The sequence below is a fragment of the Rhopalosiphum maidis genome, chromosome 4 (genome assembly GCF_003676215.2).
Source record: "Rhopalosiphum maidis isolate BTI-1 chromosome 4, ASM367621v3, whole genome shotgun sequence".
NCBI classification, from domain to species: domain Eukaryota; kingdom Metazoa; phylum Arthropoda; class Insecta; order Hemiptera; family Aphididae; genus Rhopalosiphum; species Rhopalosiphum maidis.
Window position 1 is genome coordinate 37,582,098 of NC_040880.1, and position 23,032 is coordinate 37,605,129.

At 26.1% G+C, this 23,032-nt stretch overlaps 1 protein-coding gene across 2 annotated transcripts in view; it reads right to left on the minus strand.

Moving 5' to 3' along the window:
* Positions 1–8,021: 8,021 nt before the first annotated feature.
* The window catches only part of LOC113561058 (transmembrane channel-like protein 3), a 58,224-nt gene continuing 43,213 nt past the window's right edge, over positions 8,022–23,032 (minus strand). For both annotated transcript variants that reach the window (XM_026967260.1, XM_026967261.1), the window contains exons 12-15: positions 17,128–17,727; positions 12,015–12,228; positions 8,489–9,107; positions 8,022–8,081 (exon numbers count right to left, since the gene is read on the minus strand). In XM_026967260.1, coding sequence (XP_026823061.1) covers positions 8,512–9,107; positions 12,015–12,228; positions 17,128–17,727 — 1,410 coding nt within the window. In that variant the 3' untranslated portion in view covers positions 8,022–8,081; positions 8,489–8,511. The remainder of the gene's footprint in view (positions 8,082–8,488; positions 9,108–12,014; positions 12,229–17,127; positions 17,728–23,032) is intronic.

Consider the following 23,032-nt stretch of genomic DNA (forward strand, 5'->3'; position numbering starts at 1 on the left):
TGTGTGTGTATATATATATATATATATATATAGGTACTATACTTACGTGCCTTGGCCTTTACCCAAAACGTGTTTTCTATATTTCTTGTCGTCACTCTTTTATTTTTAGTAAAAAAACTACATAGATTAAAAATTTGAATTTAAAAAACCTATATTTTGATAAATTAAAAAGGTTACACAAATTATAATGTCATTATCCATGTTCATGGTATTTTTTAAGCAAATACAATTTGCATAGATAAGATGTGTAAATATATTAATTTAAACAGTGTATTCCTACATTTTATCAATTATTACTTATATGATATGTATTTTATTATATTTTATATAATTTTAACTGATTATCAAACTTTATTATAATTGTTTTATTACCTAGATGGGCTAGATGTAATGTTTATTATCTGTAGACTAAGTTAAAAAATGTATGAATATATAAATACATTTTGTTTTATTGTTATAAGTAATAATTATATGACTAACTAATATCCTAACATCTGAAAACGTAATACAACGTAAATTAATAATAACGTAAAATAACGTAATTTTAAGTTTTAAGATAATATAATTATAAGCTAACTGTTAAACATAAGTTACCTTAAAAGCATGTGTTTAAAATATTATTTTTTATAATAAGAAATAATATAAAATATAAAATTTATTCAAATTTATTTTCTTAAAAACATATACTTATTGTCGTAATAGTACATTTTGATTTAAATATTCAATATGTATTCATATATTTAATTGCAACAATAAATATTCATAAATTAACAATTAAAAATTAATTAAATATTAAAAAATATAAATGACTTTGTTTGAAAATATTTTTTTAACAAAATAACAATAATTTATTTGATTTAAATTTGTTTCATAATTTTCGTCTTCACTGATTGGCTAATGTATACACAATAATATAAACAGTCAAATAATTGTACTTATTTTAAAATGTTATTCTGTAACATTTTATTTTACTTCAAGACGATAGCTCATCTTTTTTTTGGTTTTTAAAATATAAAATTGTATGTTAAACCACTAGCTTTGAGTGAAAAGTGTAACTACATATTAATATAATATATTTAGGGCTGCAGCCATTCAGAGTTTCACCCCGAAATTTTCAGTTAAAAAGGTTAGTCTACTGGCCACGGGTCTAGTTAATTATCATCTGAGTCGTCGTAAAATCGGAAAATGTGTTCAAAGCTTTCAAAACCTTTAATTATACTGTGGGTTGAGTTATTCAAAAAACCATAATTCACCAAACTTTTCGAAAGGACTGGTAAAATATTTTTTATTCCTATAACAGGAATTGAATTGTTGAACGAATCTTTTCTTTAACAAATAATTCGTTGTCCGATAAAATAAATTAACTGTCGGTGAAAATTTCCAGTCAGAACTTTTTGTCAAATAATAATAAGAATTGTCAATAGTTTTTGAATTTTTTGAAAAAACCCGTACAAGAAAAATTATTGAAATTGTCAACAAAAAAATATAAATTTAAAAAAAATTGTTAAGAATCAAATTACAAAATCTTATTACTTTGTGTAGTTAAATGTTTCAATTAAAATTATTAAAATAATAATAACATTCATACTATATTTTTATATTTTTTACATTTCATATACCTGTATGTTTAACCCATAAAGCCATTATAATACGTTATTCAGTTTAAAACCTTTACACCATAAAATCTTTGAGTTTGATATCCCTCAAAGACACCTCATTTATTTAAATACCTAATTTCTCAATCTAATATATTTTATTTTAAAATTAATAAAAATGCAACTAAATTTACTTTAATAATACATTTGTATAATATTTTTATCAACTAATCAGGGGTTTAAAGCTCTCCGATATTGCTATAACCTAACTCGTTGGCTGTTGTTATTTATTACTTTATTAGTAATAGGTACTAAACTTAAAAGGTACCTAGTAGTATTTTACATAAATATTTTTTTTACAATAGCAATTTCATTTTAAATTGCAAATAAATTAAATTATTTAAATATAATAATAACCATTATATTTTATTTTGCAATATTTTTTTTTTTTTTGGTTAAGTATAATATATTACTAAGCAATTATCTACAATAGTCTCTGATCTGGATGAATTATCTTCAAGTTAAAGTATGATAAAGAATGGATAACTTACTATACTTCGTTATATTGTTATACGTATATTGTAAACATTATAATATCTTTACTGATTGATTTATAAACAATTTTTTATTCTTTTTCATTGACCAGAAAATTGATTAAACTATTATTTTAAGATATTTTTGAAACATTTTTTTGTGTGTATGTAGTAATTATTACTTTATTTATATAGATTTCTACTGTAAAGTTGTAAGTTTTTAATGTATATCTATTATCTACCTTGTCTTTGAGTTTTTCACTTTAATTTACATATTTGTTAAATTAGAATTTAATGATAAATCATTATCTACTAAATATTTTATGATATATTTATATTGCTACCTACTATAGTAATTTATTTACAATATTACAATTAATAATACTGCATTTAATATTTATTACATTGAAAAAAAAATCACGAATTCAATAAGATAATATATATAATATTATATATAAAATATCATATACATATCATACGTGTAGTATAATTATTGATAAATAGGTACACAAAGTAAGCAAGCATACATTTTGGTCAAGTCAAGTTGGATTATAACGGTTATATTATTGTATATTATATAAATGAGTAGCAGTGAAGGAAGCGTTTGACCATTTAGTGTCTGTTTCGTTGTCTTGGAAAAATAACAACATTAATAATTATATACATAAAACTCATAGAATATATCCGTTTCCTAGATATGTAAATCAGCCACATCACTTTATTTCCAATTCAATATGCACATCCTTCGGCACCGTGATTTTAACAGCTTAAACTCACGTCAAACTTCATGGAACTAGATAATTGGACCGGGGCCGACCTATGAGCATATATCGTGTGCGAATAATATTATGACGGTAGACTAACGTAATATTATATATAAATATAAAATATGTAAGATGTAACTGGAAGATATGACATTTCTATATTTAAATTTAAGTGTAGCATAAAATTGTTAAGTCCTTCAAATACACTATATGTACTTGTATGATGTTAGGTATGTTCTATTAATCAATGTACGCGAAACATAACTGATTATGATAAACATTAAAATATTTATAATATATAAAATAATATAATTTTCATAATTTCTTAAATTATTGTAGAATATTATATTGATTTGTGATTTTTTATGTTCAAATTGAAAATTATTTGTATACAATAAATTTATCTTTCACAGCGAGAAGACGTTTTGAAAATAATTTTTAAACTCAAAGATTGCCGCATGACGCACTATAGTACACTAGATTCTTGTGATGTCGAATCTCAAGGGGTACAGGAAAAAAATCAAGATATCGAAAACTTCAAAATATCATGTTTTATTAAAATTCCTGAAAAACTTTGAAAAAATTGGTAAAAAATTTGAATGCTTAAAATGCATAATTTTAACACTTTAAGTACTAATAATATACATATATATTAACAAACTACAATAAATGAGTAAATTAATTTTTCTTTTAAAATCTGTCATTAAAGTTTGTTTAATATTAATTTGGTTTTTGTAAGAATGTAAAAATTAATTGTAAGGACATTTAATTTATGCTTATTTTCCATTTAACTATAATACGATATATGAATGACTACAAACGCGTGAAATCACAATCACTATACTGAATGCATTGCTTAATTTTTTGTGCTTACCGTAATAAAAATATTATTTTTGTAATCCAGATAACGAACTACGATTAATTTTATTTCGAGTTATTAATAGCAAAACGCTATTAAGTGTAATGATAGTTTCAAGGGAACTTCAATGTAGTTCGAGATAACGACGTTCGACATAATAAGAATCTTCTGTATTTATAAGCAGGTAACGATTTAAATTCCAAATCAAAGAAAATATGGGTTATACATTTGTTAATCTCGCATTCACGGCGTACGCTAATTATTATTATTATTATTTTTTATTGTGCGTGCTTCCATAATCTAACCTTTACCTATGCATCTTGTTTTTTGAAAAGCACCCCAATTGTTGACGTCTTATTCGTAGTCTTGATATAAGTCTCACAGTCGTTTTGAAAGTATAATAAAATTAAGTACCAATTTTGAAGCACAAATTTGCGTTTCTTCACAATTTACACCCCTGGTGTAGACACAGTTCGCCATACTCTTGCTACGCCACTTGTATATACAAATATATGACAAAGAATGTTTCTTCGAGTGGTGACCATGTCGTTTATTTAGTTGAATATGTGATAATGTTATAATTTCAACGATAGTACAAGATTCAAAAAGAATAATTCAATAACTTTTCGCAGTGAAAACATATTAAAGTAATATGTTTGACTTAGTATGGTTAGTGATTACTATTTACTTATTATAATCTGTAATAGTTTATACATTAGTAATAATGAAGTAAATTTTTTAATTTTTAGTTAGACGAATGCTGTTCTAATTGACATTTATTATTTTCATTCACAATCATTATTATTATATAGTTATTTATGGCTTTATAATCATATATATATATATGATTAAAAGGTTGGTACCTATAAAAGTATCATAATATGTACACTACATTTATTTCTTTAATAATTACATTATCATATCAGGTAAATTAACTACCGATTGCTCATTATTTACTCCATTACTTTCTAAATTTTAAATATCTAATAGAAAAATAATACTATTGATTCGCCTATAGTTTTGATGTGATAGTCCGGCTCTGTACCAAGAATTTTTTGAATAAAATATTATCTGTATTCGAAACGATCACCGCCATGTACCATTGATACAGCGGATACTAGTTTACGGCAACCCTGCCGACGACCGATCCTCTTGTCACCACATAAATTCCTGTTTACCCAAAAAGTGATTCTAAAAGACCTTTTTTTTATAATATACAAAGGTTTTTTTCACTTTATAACACAAAGAGTTTATTTATTCTATATAATAAAATATAAAATATGTAGGAAGATAATATTTTTTTCTAAAATATATACTACTTTCGATTGCGTTCATATCTTCCATACAATAATAATTAGGTACCTAAATAATTGACTTAAATTTTAAAGTTTATATTGTATTATAGGTAAATCTCGCGTACGGTCTTAATCCACATTTTCACTACACTATATTTACTAATCAGGAACAACTGAAATAATTTCAATAAAATAAATTTATGAAAAATTATACAGTTTTACATGCATGTCTTACAATTAAAAATTGATCAAAACATAGAATAATTTATTTAAATTAATATTCTATAATTTCTAGAATATGATAAAAATTAAATTTATGAAGTTAATGAAGTCAAAGAATACGATTATGATGAACATAAAAAAATAAAACAATTATAAAAGACTTTTATTTAAGTAATATTTTTATCCAAAGCCATTGGTAAAATTTTTTTATTGTATTTTAGATAATTAAATTGATAGATATAATAAAAATGAAAGATAAACAAATGTTAATTTTTTGAATCACATGGCTTAAATTTTATATCTATACGTACATACTTATAAATTAAAATTATTAATTACACCAATTATAAGCAAAATTGGTTTCGATCACTATTCAGTAATCAGTAATCTCTTTAAAATACTTATATACATATACATTGCAACATACATTTTTACAATATTAATGGATTCGCGCAAACGTTCAGATAATCCATGAAGAATAAAATACTAATACATATTTATTTTTGTATTCAATATTTATTATTTTATAATATAAGTAATATATAATAATACACCAGTTTTATGAGGTGATTTATTTTTCTCTATAAGTGGACACATAAGTCTATAACACACCAATATTGACAGAAATATTTTTTCATTTAACAAAACAACCCCTAGCTATACTACTTTCTAAAATTCAACGTAATATTGAGGAATGCCTTGCTGCGCGACGCAACACACAATACGACAATTCGGAGAGATGTATGACATCGAAATATGCTCGGTACCAGCGGGCTTGACTATATGGTCAGGTAAATCCCATATGGCATCTCTCAATTGAGAGTGGCCCACGAATAACAAGGGTAAATGAATCCAGTGTTGTTTTTTTTTTTTTTGCAAATTGATGGTGTTGTCACAGTGTATAAGACTATTTATTAACATTTCGACAAGTCTATCTACCCCAATATATAAAACAGATAGACTGTGACGTACACATCGGACTGGTGTTTGACAAAAGAATATGTGCTGTGATGAATAAACAGCATTTGAATCGAAATATTAAGATTAAGATGATCCAAAAGGTTATAGGGGTATATTGTAAAAAAGAAAGCCGTAAATAGTTTGCACCATTTTAAGTAATAACAGCATTGAATATACGATGATCAGTATGTACTATTTCAGGTAGAAAAAAATGTACCAACCTATACATTTTATATAATTTATTGTTATATATTATAAAAACGCGATTGTGAACAAAAACTTATTAAGAAAGAAGTTTGTGGTAATTTTGTAACTAAACTTAAAATAGACTTTGAAGTACCTAACTTACCCCAAATATCGTAAAAATAAATTTTGTATACATTTCTTAACAAATAAATCATTTTGAAAGGTAACGAGGAATAAGGAATAAGGAAATGAGTGGAATAAGGTGACGTCAGCCACCACTCAGTATTTAAAATTTGGAACAATAAAATTCCCTGTGAGTTGAAAAAAATGGTTATCGTGATTATATTTTGTTACAAAATCGTCTTGAAATGTTTCGTAAAAATATTTTGAACTCAAGATGCAAGTGTGTGACAGAAATAATGATTTTAAAGGAATCGAATTAGATTTAAGAATTTTTAAATTATTGACGATATTGGAGTCTAAACTTAATATATTATATCCAACTGTAGTCATAATACAATTTTATTCTTCTTATCTTGTTTATTTACATTAATTGTCGAGCCGTAATAGTTTTATGCTAATGGCTATAATTAGGGTTCTAAATTTGAAATATTTCAAAATTAAAAATTTCATTCTTTTTGAAATATTTCAATGAAATATTGAAAAATATTTTTTCTTTTTTTAAATGTGTTCGGTTATAGTTGATTAGAAATAATATATTGATTATAAACTTTAAGATATAATAATTTATATTTTATTTTTCATTGTAATGAAATATTTCAAGAAAATAAATTTTATGAAATTTTTAAACCCTAGCTATAATAAAAAAAAAATAAAAAAAATTCTTATTCTGAGCACAATACATATTATATTTTGTAGTTTACATGAGTACTATTTAACATTATTTATAAAATTGATTTTAATATACGATGAAAAAATTTAAAAAAATTATCTACATATAGAATAAGATAATTATAATAATATAATATGTGATTTATTATTATTGAACTTAAAAAACATGTTACCCTAATTTTTCAACTATATAGTATATCGGTACCACAAAATAAAACATTCAAAGAACAAATTTGGTATATCATTGTGTTATATTTTATATATATTTATCTAGAGAATGCAGCTGGACTTTGGAGACCATCCACGTTGCACCTCTCTTAAATTCATATATATAAATATTGAATAGAGATACTCAGCTACAATAGTTATAAAATACATACACACACATATATAATATATTATAATAATATATATTACAAATGAGTGGAGTGACTCGAGAAAAAGAAAGAGTTCAATCAGCGTAACGATGAAAATGTATTAAAAAAAAAAAATTGTTCACAATTAAACGATTATGACTAAAAAAAATTAATAAAATATGAAACCAACAAACTATACGATTACAAAAATCGTGTTTTATCACTGATGTGCATATATTTAATAATATATAATTTTGAACTAACTATAAAATTTATAAACAATGGCGAACTAAGATACTAATCATTCGATATTAACACTGATTCTTTAAATATAATACAATAATATAACAAATATGTATTGTATATCGATATAATATATAATATAAATGAGTAAGACTTTTTTTAAGTTTCAGGCTGAACTTTGAATCCAGATGATGTCGCTTCTGAAAAGAATACTCTCTGAAACCGTATAACAAAATATTAATGAAATTACAGATCGTGCGGAGATTGTAAAGTATATAAAAAACCATTTCGGTCATTTATATCTTATATGTCAAAACGGTTATCGTTTACCGTATTTTACGTTTATCTATTTGAAAAAATTATTTCATGTATTAAAATAAGTAGAAGTTTAAGTTTTAATATCATTTTTTAATATATTTTTATAGTATTTTAAGTAAATTTACTATATTATAGCAATATAGCCTATAGGTTTTTATATTAGTCAAAAAGGAATAAATATACTTTTAATGGAAATGCGTTATTCTCAAGAAATGATACAAGTGATCCAAAAACAAAACGATAAATTAATTTTGTATAAAAAAAAAAAGGTCGAAGCGAACAAAAGTGACTCGCAAATGACTTACAGTGTGAATCTATTGTGTTAAATTTATTCCTGTTGGTTTTGTAGTTCCTCTACGTATTTCTGTCTTCTCCTCCGCGCTTCCTTGTACAGTATCTGCGCCAACTTAAGCCTGGCCCTCTGCTTAACGGGCTGATCTAAGGCGGTCGTAGAACCGCCTTCTTCAACGGCGGCACCGCTGACCGGAAGTTCGGCGGCTGTGGTCCTGTGATGTAACCCAGAACCGTGTGAGGTAGTGGTTATCTGAGGTTGAACCGGTTCACGGGTTTCTGGTACCGCTTCCGACTGATCCGACGACTCCGACTCTGATGACAGATGCCGGACCACTTTAGATTTTTTCCACTTACGCAGCGTTGCCGCTGTATCCCGCGGCTCTTCGCTTCTCGACGGCCGGCGTAGGTGGTGATAGAGATGCTGCTGGTGATGGTGATGGTGGTGATAGTGGTGTTGCAGTAGAGGTGGCTGATGGTGGTGAAGATTGCGTTGGAGCTTTATGTGCGGCGGTTGCGTCTGCTGTTGTTGCTGTTGATCATCTCGACTTGGATGGTGTTTGTTTTCAGGTTCCTGATCCTCCGCTTCTATGTGCACGAGTTTTTCACGGACTCTGTCCAGCACCTCGTTGTCTGTATTATAATAAATTTAAAATAATTATTCTATAAGTCTTCAAAAATGACTACAAAATTTCAAAGTAATGATATTAAAACCACTCGTACACGTTGTAGTATAGCATGTACACTATAATCAGGATAATAGTATTATGTTTACGTTTTTTTATTATCCAACAACACCTAGGCCACCCTTGGTTTGAAAAGAATAAAATCATTATGGATAATTTTGATATAAAATGTTAGTCTTCACTCTACAATAAAAATTTCCTGAAAGGAAGGCTGTAATTAAATATTTATTAACTCATGACACATATATTCGCAAATAAATTTTATGAGACGTATTTTCAATAAAACACAATAAACCATTCGACCTGTGCTAGTTAGAAATATTTTTATAATGTTAGAATGTTTATGCTAAATATTTTTATGAATGTTTTAATAATATACTAATATATTGAACTATTACATTATTTTAAAAATACTGTAAAGATTATTTTAATTATTACAATCTAGATTTAGTTTTGGTACATAAAAATCATCAGTACGATAGTTTATGGGAGAGTGCATATTTTATATAGTACGAATAATGAAAAACGCTAATGATCAAATGTTTAAATATTTAAATTAGATACCTAATGTCGTTATGATTCAATCATTAAATAATATAATTGATAGTTTTGAAAAAAAATATTTTAATTAATATATAGTATAGGTATATTGTATATATATATATCACTTAAGAATTAATACATGAATAATTAGTGCTTTATATGTAAATACTATTTATCCTAATAACAATAAACAATAAAGGAGTTTTCAGGTTTAATAGTTTTACCAGGAAAACTTAGACCATAAATTCTAAGCTTAATAATAGCTATTCGATAACATTTCTAAAACTGAATTTAATAAATATTTACATACACAAGTTGTTTTTATTAAAATTTCAATAGTTAAATTTTGCACTCGATCGCGTAATAGCAATAAAATCAATCCAAAAGTTTAAACTTTTATTTACTGTGTTATTAATTATTATGATAACAAAATAACAAAATAATTCTAAATTATTTAGAAGGTCCAATCAAAATGTCCAAAATTATAGTCATTGTGATATTACGACAAAAGATAATAACATAGTATAATAGAATTATTATTTAGTCAGTAAATAGAAAATAGGTATCAGAATTTATTATGAGTTCATGTAGTTGCCTTAATAATATGTATTATAATAAGAACTGATAATATATTTCATACAATTTTTAGTTTTTGAACCCGTATCTATAGTATTTAATGATAAATAAAATTACATTCTCAGGAAATTTCCTTATTGTGATCAATAAACTATTATTATACTATCGGCGGCCATGTCCATTCGAACGCGAGAGTTTGTCATTAACAACCACCATGCAATACTCACAGACACACCGTCTCCATTAAGTAGTTATCCCAGTACGTGCATAGCGCAGTTCACTAAATCCCACTTGCAAGTGAATGCGTTATTTATTCACTCTTTTGAATTATTAAATGCACCCGGATTGGAATAATGGTTTTATTTACGTCCTTTGCAAACATTCGACGGGCGGAGGAACCGTCGATTATCATTTTATGTTTATCGCTGATCTGTACGTATTATCTACTACTACTACTACTGCTAGCTGCTTACACGCGTCTACGCGTCTGTTGTATGTATTGTAATTGTTGTTACGTGCGATGTGTTTATACATTATGAGTAGTGGCTACCTACACAGATTTATTCTTTATACGCCTTAACTACGATTATATACCATTATGGCACTATATAATATATAGTCTACATAGATAATTATCAATTGATTTTTTTAATGAGCTATTTTAGGAATTATGCAAGTTTTCTGGGATCATATCAAGCAAAATCAAAAAATGTAATTAAATTAACAAAAACCTGTGTAACAAAAAATTTAATTTCTTTCCAGCGAACCAAATAAATTTTGTCCACAGGTAATCCCCGGGGTCTATATTTAATCTCAATGTTAAATTATATAAATGAAAACGTCACTTAACAAAGCGTGTTTTTAATTTTTATCACTGAACGCCAATACATCGTGTATATATTATAGTGTATTATATACATATATATATTAGGTAATAACATTAAACTAGAACCGCTGCCTTTGCTTATGACTTGAAATTATGATAAATGTTTATAATCAGTATTCGTTGTAATATGACCATAGCCCATGCCATCGTCACGACCGGAACGGTCAAATTTATATTCAACCCATTTTATTATTATGTATAAATCATATTTATAGTAACGAAAGTGCGCAATATCAATGATCATAACCCTTATGTATCCATGTATGTAATAAATTTACATATATGTATAAATATAATAATTTTTATAATAATAAGTATAATATTGTTTTTGAAAACCGTTTAGTTTGATCGATACCAGAATAGATGGTGTAAGTATATTTTGATAAGTTATTACCGTACTTTGATCTTTGTTCACATTTCATATACCCATGTAGATATCGAGCAATTACATTTGAAAATCTTTAAAAAATTTATCACTCTTTCCTAAATTAGAAGTTATACTCGAAAACCGGAAACAGTTGGTTTTTTAAAAACTTGTGGTATTCCAAATAAAGTAATTTTTGTAATATTCGTTTTTTAATTATTTATTATGCAATCAGTTTAAGTAAAAAAAAAAGAGAACCCAACAAAAATGTTAAAAAGAGCATTGGTAAACTGCAATTTATTATGTCTAGATAAGTAAATATAACTATAGTGACACTGGAACACTAAAAAGAAATGTTTCGAAATATATTTTTAAACAGTTTGATTAATAAAAATGGCCAACTTAGTATAGCTTATCAAATTAGTATCCCTATATTATATTCCCTGGATGTAAGTATTATTTCATTTTATTTTCTGTGATCTAACCTGTGAGCTTTTTCTCGGCGATTTCGAACACAGAGCTCGGAACGTCTGTCTGCGTTTTGCTGTCTGGCATTATATGTCTCCACTTGGCCAACGTTGTATCCATGCACGTGTAATCATCTTCGTCATCGTCATCGACGCCACTACCGTGTTTCTTCCTGTTTACTAACTGAAACATTTTTCGTCGTTCTTCGGTTCGCTCACGTCTTAGTTGCGTCTGCAAAAATCATAGAAACAATTATTATTATTATTATCATTATGGGTAATGGTAAGCCAGGCACGTATCCAGGGGTTCATGGGGCTTAGACCCCCCACCTACCGACATTTTTAAAAATTAAAAAGTTTCATGTAAACAAATCAAAATCAAAATTGTATTTAAAATTAATCCTGGCTACATGTTGGGTGGTAACATAATATGAAATTTCACAGATTCGCTTGTTTTGGTGTGTAAATAAGATTCAGAGCGTTCCTGTAACATGTTTGACATTTAAATGTTAGTCTTACAATTATTATACCTGTAATAAAGTTGTAACTAAGGCTAACGAGAATAGCCATTTATAGTAATTTATGTTTGAAGATTATAATGATATACCTTGTATAAATTGGTATTGTATTTTATGATATATTTTTTAATTAAATTAATATGTATAATAAATTACCTTATATGTTTTTGATTATTATTAACTTTGGTTTATATGTTTATAATTATATTATACATATATTTTTTATTGCACAAATGAAGGTAATATTTATGTATGATGATATAATTTAAAATACTGATAGGCAATTTATGGAATTATGTGAATTTGTTTGTTTATTTAAATAGAAGAAGCCTTGTTTAAATTTATTTTTAATTTTATTATTATTATTATTTATAAAACTTTACTAAGTGTTGTCTTCTAAATGTATAGATAAACAATTTACATTTGTAATATTCGTTAAAAGCGATGACTTAAATTTAAAATAAATTTCACCTATATTAGTATATGACAAGATAATATTTAGATTTTTTTATCAAGAATATAGGTAATTACAAGAGGTCGTAAAATATGTAAGCGAAAACGGTTTGTCGAACGTTATACCAGTAATAAATAATGACTGGAAAACGGGGCGTTTCCATTTTCTGCCAAAATTAACCTTTCTGAAAATATAATAGTAGTATTTATATATGTACTTAAAATTTGTATCATAACAAACTTCAGTTTTTAAATTTTGGTAAAACTTTATTACAATAAAATAATTCTTAAAAAAATTGATGTATTATATTAAATACTAATATAAAATATATCAATTTTTTTTATTAAAGGATTGAAAAATTAATATAAGGTTTCTAATAATTAGTTTAAAATATAACCAAACAACTTTAGAAAAAATATATACAATTTTTCTTTTATAGATATTTTAAATTCAAATTAAAAATTACATTAAATTTTCAAACATAGAATAACGATTTTAATATATTTTTTTGTAATTTAAAAATATAATTAACGATTATTTAAAACTTTTGACGTGTATCGTTAAATTTTATACACAATGTCATTTTCAAATATAATCTTTTCAGCAAAAATTAATTTACCCTGCTGTATTACTTTAAGTAAAATTAATTAATTTTATACCAATATTTAGTGATAAAGACTGATAAACCAATATTCACTCAGAATTGTTATTTGTATGCAATTATTTATTTAATTTAAAACATATATTATTACAGTGACTTTTCTCATCAATGACGACGTAGTACACATTATGATAATATTATAAACTGTACTGTATAGCAGATTAATTGCCTACATACTATCCCCCTATTTAAAATTTTTTTCTATATATTTTATTATTGTATATAAATAAATACATTTATTAAATGTAAGCAGATAACATTTTTAAATTTTATAAAAATATTTTTAATCAAAAATAACTTAATCTATTTACTTTCTATATTATATATTTACGTTTTACAATTTATCTTGTTTTTCATTACTTGGAACAGTTTTGTTTTTCATTTTAAATTTAAATTTATTCTTTACAAAAAAACAATACAAATGTTGTCGCAATGGATATTGTTAGTTAGCGTTTATATATATATATATATTATATGTATTAATTTATCTCTGTCTTATAATTATTGCAATATTGTTAATACGAATAATTCTTTGTATTCGAAAAGTCATAACGTTATTACGTCTTGCATAGTAATGTATATAATATGTATTGTTAAGAATTGGTATTACCTAATCTTTTGGCTTTTGATTAACTTGTGTTTTTTTACTTATACATTATTACTATAATGTAACCAATGCATTCTCTATACTATGTTATTATGTTTTATATGACGTTATCAAAATCAAAAAGCTAAACTTCGTTGTGGTATAAAATAGAAACTTATTTTATTATTGTTAAATTGATGATAAACAAAAAGGTCAATTTTAGTAAAAAATCAGAATACCAATATGAACGATAATAAATTCAATATGTTATAAAGTAATATTATCGCTAAATGATTTTAATTTTTAACATTTGAGCATTCATTTAAACACATATTAAAATTAGAGTAAAACATAAATGTAAATTTCGGATGATTTAAGTTTTAACGACAATGAATCAGTTATACCTATTACCTAAATATTTATATTCATTATTCAGAATAATATAGTTTAAATAAGCAAATTTATATTGTAATAACCATAATAACCATTAATTGTTATTAAGCTTGTAATGTTTATTCATTCAAAATTTTCCCACTTTAATCCTATTTATAATACATATTATTATCGTGATGTGATTTGAAAACAGTAAAGATAAAATCGATTTATTTTTTTCATTCTGTATCCTTTATTATTCACGATCGTTTAAATGCACATGAACAGTAGTTGTGCGTATACAATTGTATACATTTAACAATACATTTTAATCGTCTGTATAGATTTCTGTTTTAATTAATAACAACTGTGTCGTACAATAATACACTAAACTTTCCGTAGACAAACTTATTAATATATATGTCTAATTAAGTCTAAGCAATTTGCTTAGAATTAATTTTGGGCTTCAAATCACAAGTGATAACATTCTTTTGAATCTTGATTGCATGTTAAAATAATTCTTACACGGATATTCAAAACTATTATAATAGTTTCAATAAAAACTTAATTTTTCATCCAAATATAATGGCATATAATAGCATATCGAAAAGTTTTGATCCAAAGTGCTGATTTCTCTTATTATTTTCTCGAATTCTCAAATTTTAAATTAATTTTACTTAAATTATATAATAGAATAGAACCGCTCAAATCGATTCCTTCCCATTTTAGTACTTCTCTTACGTCGCTGTTCTTTGTGTTTAAAACAAATACTACATAGTAGAAAACCATTTTTACACATTAATTATACATTTATTCAAATAATTCCATTTAGAATTTTTTTTAATACATTTAAACATTGAAGTTTAGAAACTTAAATATATATTTAATATATTTTTTACGATATTTAATGACCTATTGGTTAAGTGGTTATCTTATTAAGAATTTTAAGATATCTATCTCTACGTAAATACACCCAATTTTATCAATTGCAGTTATGCAAATGTCGTTTTGCTAACACTGTCTCACTGCACATTACTCTTAAAACTACTCGCCGAAAAACGATGTTTATCGAGAATTGTTGAGAATCTGATAATGTGATAAACGCGGAAAACACAGTTGATAGCTACAAATTCCCAATAAGACTAGCCAATAAAAAATATCACTGTTACCAGTGACCAGTGTTACCTACTTGAAAATCAGGTAAAAGAATATGATCGGTGATCACGGTATAAATAAGTCGGCCACATCGAAGGCGGGAGTGCTTCAGTTTGTCAACCACGGTTCATATTGTTATGTGATATACTCACGAACGTAATATTTTTCGTTGTCGGTCAGTTTTAAACGGTAGCCATTAATCACTTACTTTTCGTTTAATATTTTTCCCAATTTTCAATGATTCTATCGATTATGTAGATTTAGTATAAATTTCACATGTATGTTAAGTGTTATCTAGCACAAAAGACTTGAAAACTTAGAAAAGTCTGAAAAAATTCTAGAAAAACATAGTCATCGACAGTTTTTTTTTTCCATCGTATCATTCAATTATCCATCAAACTATTTTCGCATCGTTATCCATAAGTACGTATTCTAACGGGACGAGTCTTTTATGTATTAGTGTATTATTATTGGCATACTTCTTGTATTAATTTATTTGGGCGTATGTAATTTGTGCCAAAAACAACCAAAAAAAAAAAATATATATATATATATAAGCCATTTATTCCACGTTTAAAAGTGTATTTTGGTAATTTGTGCGACTTTTTAAGTTTGTAATTTGCGCTAAATAAAACTAAATAAAAGGCATTATATAATCTGAGCCATAGTGTACCTACTAAAATTGTAATTTGCGCCACTAATATTATAATTATAAATAAATGTATATAAGTAAAACAAACTCCATGTATATTAAATAAGTAAATGTTCGTTTAGTAATAAAACATATAAAAATCAGTCATATTATAATTATAAATTATCTGCTGGTAAATTCCAACTGCAATTGAAGTTGAAAATGTGGCACAAATTACATATTCCATTTGGTTTTCTGTCGTGGCGCAAAATACATGTTATATTTTTATATTTTGGCGCAAATTACATACGTACTTAAATGTAACTATTCGTGGCGCAAATTACAGGTAATAAAATTAGCTTCCTCCTCTAAAAATAATAATAAATCATTTCTGGATACTGAATTGACCTACATTATTGCTAAAAACATTTTTGAGCTATATAACATTTTTTTGAACTTGGTTGAAAAATAGTATGAAAAATAATATCATTTTATGTTTTGGGCTTTTGGGCTTTTGGCACAATATTGAATACTCCAATATCAATTTTAAGACTAATTACTTTACTTAATAACTTAACTTGATCACTTTGTTGTTGTAAATTTTAATTTTAATATTCCTGTTATACGCCACATTACATTACAGTTATTTTTGTGATATAACATATTAATGTTTTTATAATATTGTTTTTGAAATATTATTTTAGCTTAAACTCAAGACCACCATATAGGACACAAGCCAAGAACGTTCACTTACTTTCAAGTCGTTATTGGCTTCTCGGAGTGATGATGTGAGCGATGCCAAGTAATAAATTATGAGGATGAGGAGCAACAGCAATGGTATAACGATGGCGGGTGATGCTATATAGTCAAGTATCCGATGCACCAGCGGGTTAGGTACAGTTTTTTTGATGGAGTTGGTGAAGATGTGATAGATTTTTTTGTACTGCGAGAATGGTCCACAGTGCCACGATGGTTCAATCCACACGATGGCGTAACCGACCGGTAACACACACAAAAACAACATGGTGAGTAGCAGTCCCAGGTAGAAGTTGTTGCTCCGGCTGGCTCGAAACACGACGTCGTGAGGTACGTTGCATGTGAGCACCGCCCACGACCGCACGTACATCATGATCATCAATTTTACCACGTTTATGATGGGCAACCCGGGAGAAAAGAACATGCCCATCCACACCATACCCTGGTTGTTGACCAGATGCAATATGTTCTCGGCGATCTTGAAATCACCGTATTGTGGGAACCGCTTCTCCAAGTTCCAGCACCAGCACCGGTTCATGTACCGCACGAACACTGCACGTGCAAAGTCCACAAATATCGTTGAGATGATTGTCGACACCTTACACAAACAATGGTAAACAGCTATTTTAAAATCCTTGGCATTTGTTGGTTTAAATCACTTCTACAGGACTTGAACCAGTTTAACTAAAACAGTTAAAAAACTGGCATGTGATTATGTGATTAAAATTAAAATCTATACCTATAACCGTTACCTAAATATGTTATATAAATTAGTATTGATACATATAACATAAACTAAAAATATTAAATTAAAACCATTAATTATGACTGATGTTAGTAATCCAAACCAAAAAAGCAAAGGTATCATTTCGAGCTAAATAAATATTATTATACCTAAAGTTATTTTAAGATATTGTACAATTATTATTTTTATTACTTTCTTTTGACCCGAGTGCTCAAATAATCCTTTTCCGGGTTGCTCGACCCACAGTGAAATAAAAATATGCGCATTATTTTCTACATCAACATCATGGATTTTAGATTATAATTTGACACTCGAGGATATATTTGTTAAATACAAATATTTAAACAAAATTATTCAAATATATTAAAAAAATTTGTTTTTAAGTGTATAAAATATATTTGGTTATAGTTATAGCTATGATTAAACTCAATTAAAACCTGAGTTATTTAATATAAAATCATTGAATTTTTAATAATCTTTCTACATTACTATAATAATGTGTACAGAGAATTTAAGTTTTCACATCAAATACTTTTGAGAAATAAAAATAGTTTATCACATAGGATGATATCGGAATGGATTATTTTTTTATGAGCACAATAATAATTATGTTTTCCCGCGTCACTTTTTATCACGTAATAAATAATATTTGTATAAATTCGTATACGTTCATACTTTTTGTTATGTTTCATCCTTTAAACATATTATATATTGATATAATGCATAACGAACAGGCTTTTGTTTTTTGCTTTTTACACACGCGCATACTTGACACGTGTATGGATACTCGTACGTTATATAAAAAAAAATGTTCTCATCGAATATAACCTTTATAAACGACGTACATGAAAAAAAATTTAAAAAAATATTGCGAGCATAAGAGTATTTATATATTATATTTATACAACCAGCCATTCCGCAATGGTTATATTTCTCTATAAAATGACACAAAATTAATATAAAATTATGATAGTAAGTACATAAATAAATATATTTATTATTTATTCTATACCTACACATGTAAAATGTCTCTGTAAACTATAATATATCGTTGAACTGAAGAAAACGTATATGTATAAAAATGCATCCATGTATTTGGAATATGTCGAAATCAACAGTATGTCAGCATACCTAAGTCAATGAACGATCAACAAGAAAACAATTAAAGAGAATGAATTTCGAAATTTGGCCAGCGTTTATTTGATTTATGGTGGACGAATTCAATTAAATACTCTATTTATTCAGATGTTCATAATTTTAAGTCTGTTTACTCTAAAATATTAACATTTTTAAAGGTTGGCGCTATAAAAGTTAATTTACATGACATTGTGTATAGCGTATATAATATATTATATTATTAACTATTTAATAGTCCACGGAATTTACATTTTGCCATCTATCCTTAAACTACTGTTGATGAAAATAGATTTCTTTCAATATAACAATGTTTTTATTAAGATAAATTATTAAAAAGGTTTTCAATTGCTACTTTTTTTTTTATAGGTTTTTGTGTGACAATTGGTTTTGTGACGTAACACTTTACGTTTATGGTTTTTTTTATCATGCTTATGCAATTCGTGTTTATTAAAATTGAAATACTCTACTACCTTCAGCCGATGTTTAAATAAAAAAAGAAACATATATGTTTGATACTGACCCAAAGCATGTGCATGTTAAATATTCATACTGAATTTGTGCCCAAGTCAATTCAATAAAAGTTGTCTTATTGAAAAACGACTGATACGAAGAAAAATACACATTGAACATTTAAGATTCTGAGTGGAACTAGAAATCTATTAGGATCAAAATCTGATGTGTTTTATTTTTTGGTGACACTTTTTTAGGTAGTAGAAGCGCCATCGTGTAAAATCTTTTGGAATAAATATTGAATAGAGGTTGTGTATACTAAAAGCCTAGAGATCATTTTTCGAATTCCCCGTATGGTTTTGAAAAAATGTAATTTGTAATAAAGAAAATATTTTAACCTATAACACTATCCCGGTAGTTCCTCCAACCCCTGAATTGTATAACACATTTTAATTTTAATTAAGTACATACTCGTAGTTTGTTAAATAAAATGACGTGAAAATAAAAATATGTTTAAAATTAAACTGGTGATCATATATTTTTAGATTAGAATAAAATACGACCGGTGGCGGTCAAATGATTTTGTCTAGGGGGATGTGGCTGAAATATTATTATACACTATTTAATTATTAAAATAAAATTTTTGATTATGCACTTATGCCTAATATCAATTTTTTAAATTAAAGTAAATTAGTACTTTATTTATATAACAAGTGAGGAGTTGTTAATTGTTACTAAATATTAATAATAATAACAGCCTTATTCCTAGACTGAGTCTAGAATCTAGATAATAATAATATACGCTCATAGATGTTTTTTTCGAGGAAAAAATAAAACAAAATTTAATACATTAACATTATATGTATAGTACAATGTACTTAAATTTAATTGTTATAAATATTAAAGAAAAAAAGTCATGAGGGAATGTATCTCCCTCATTCCCCCATTTGACCGCAACTGAGTACGATATCATTATAATCGTAAACGCAATCAGTATCCGCGTATACAATTTAAATGTAACAACGTATTATCGTAACACAATTGAAATAATGGTCAATGGTCAACAGCTTAATAAGTGGTAACTCGAGTAGTGGAGTATTTAAGTAAAGAATGGTTGTAAATTTCAAAGTTTTAAAACTATTTCTTTGATCTAATTAATCTTACTTTGTCTATGATATCGTAAGTTTATTTTATTGTTTCTTTGAAAGCACGGATTGGGCAAAGTCACTTGTTATATTATGTCCAGTGACATAATAATAGGCGGCCGAGTTATATTTAATTTTCCATTTATGATGTATCTCATCACTCAACTTGTGACCTATACGGATTCTATTGTGTATTGAGTTTAACAAAAAGCTCAGTTACATTCAATGAAAGTACAATAATCTGTTTTTATTTAATAAGCGTATATTGTTAATTTGTATGTACTTAACGATAAATTAATACAATTATTACAATTATAAATGTGGTTTTTATGTCAAGAAAAAATTGTTTTTATTATATTACACGTAAACTTAAAAAATGATACATATTAAAGATTTAAATTACGCACACATAATATATACAATTATTATAATCAGATTATCTAATATATTATATATGATAATATGTACCTACATTATTTATAATATGATATATCACTCGGTAGCTGAATTTAGTATTATTATTATTTTTATCTCAGTATGTATTTCACTCGTTTCAAAAATATAAACCAGTGGAATGCACAATATTTTGTTTAGAAACTATAAATCCTGCGGATATATGTCCAAACGTTAAGGTTTCGTCATTTCACTATCTGGTGTCGTTTCGTCCCACCCAGGTCACGTGTTATATGAGCGGTACGCATATAGCTTATCTGAAACTTTATTCTAACCGACCTCGTAAATTTACCCGTGATTTTAAGTTTAAAAAATCTATTAATTCTTCTGTGATATGGTATCTTATCGTTTCTAACGTAATTTTACAAACCGTATATCAATGTCATTTATCTAATTTATTTTAATCAGTACATCATCATATTATTTTTTGTATTTTCACATAATACTATGTTACCATTAACTTTAAGTTATTTTAGGATTATTCGTACAACATACTTAGTATTAACAATTTTTTATTGTACACTTAATTTATAAATAAATAGCAACGAAACATTCATACTTGAAAATTGACATTAAAATAATTAAATCTAGTAAAAGTGATTTCCTGTTGCTTATTTTATAGAAGCACAAAAGCTTAAGAACAAAATAATTCTATACATTGAGGAATTTTTTATATTTTAAATCAGAATCATTTCAATTTTATAAAATTAGATTTATATTGGCATATTTAATTTTTCTAATAAAAATTATACATACTGATTTTATTTAACTTAGAAAAAAATTCTGAGAGTATACAATTAGTACATAATATGACATATCCAACTATTATATAATATATATTATATTTTTAAAGTACAATACACTTCACTTACTAGGTACTTTTATATTTTGAAAACCGTCCTTGTAATATGTATTATCAAATAACAGTTCTGAATACAAGTACACAATATCGAATTGACGTAAATATAGCTATCTAATACTTCTTTTAAACTTAACAGATATCCAATTTTACGATTTAGTTGTAGTTAAATAAACTACACGCTAAGTGTTCCATACAAAACGTTATTAAAACTTCTACTCCAATAATTATTCAAATAAGTTTCAGAGTAATTAATATTAGAAAGATCATATTGTTAATGACTTTTTTGACGACAGTAAAGTTAATTTTATTAAAATTCACTATTATAAATCTAAATTTGTGTTCTACAGCTGTTTCGTTATTATTATTATTATTACTTATGTTTTATAACAGATACTACATTTTATAAATAATAGGTATCGATATAGGTATATAAAAAATTTATACGACCATCTGTCTTCATTTATTTTGTTAATAATAAACTGGATCATTATTTTATTTTTATCTCTATTAATAATTTTACTATATAATTGCATTATTTTTTTTTACTTCGTCGAAATAAAAAACAACAAATAAATATAAAAAACGATCGCCAATTCAATATCAATAGACGATTATTGAGTACTAAAGGTTTTACTACCGTGTAATATATTGTTAAGAATAAATTGTTATTGTTCTTCATGACATAACGCAACATGTAACGTAAAATAAATTACAACACGATGAAATATCTAGGTACATAGACTATAATAACTTGTAAATAGTCATATGTGTTTACTCAGCGTAAACACATTGACGGACCCTAGTCTTTATTCACATTCCGAAATCAAATAAACGCGACTACTGTAAGTCTGTAAACGATGATAAATACACCCCATCCAGTAAAATTGTTTAATATAAATCGAAATTTGTAATGTAATATTATTATTGTTATTATGGACTACATTCGTATGCAACATAATATGGTGACAGCTCAAAATATCTCAGATCAAAAGAAATGGTATTACTAAAAAAGTACTAGAATGGTGATTTATCACATTTTAAAAAAATAGGGACTAATAAATGGGACTATTTTAGCACCAATAATAAATATTATTATATTATAATACGCTTT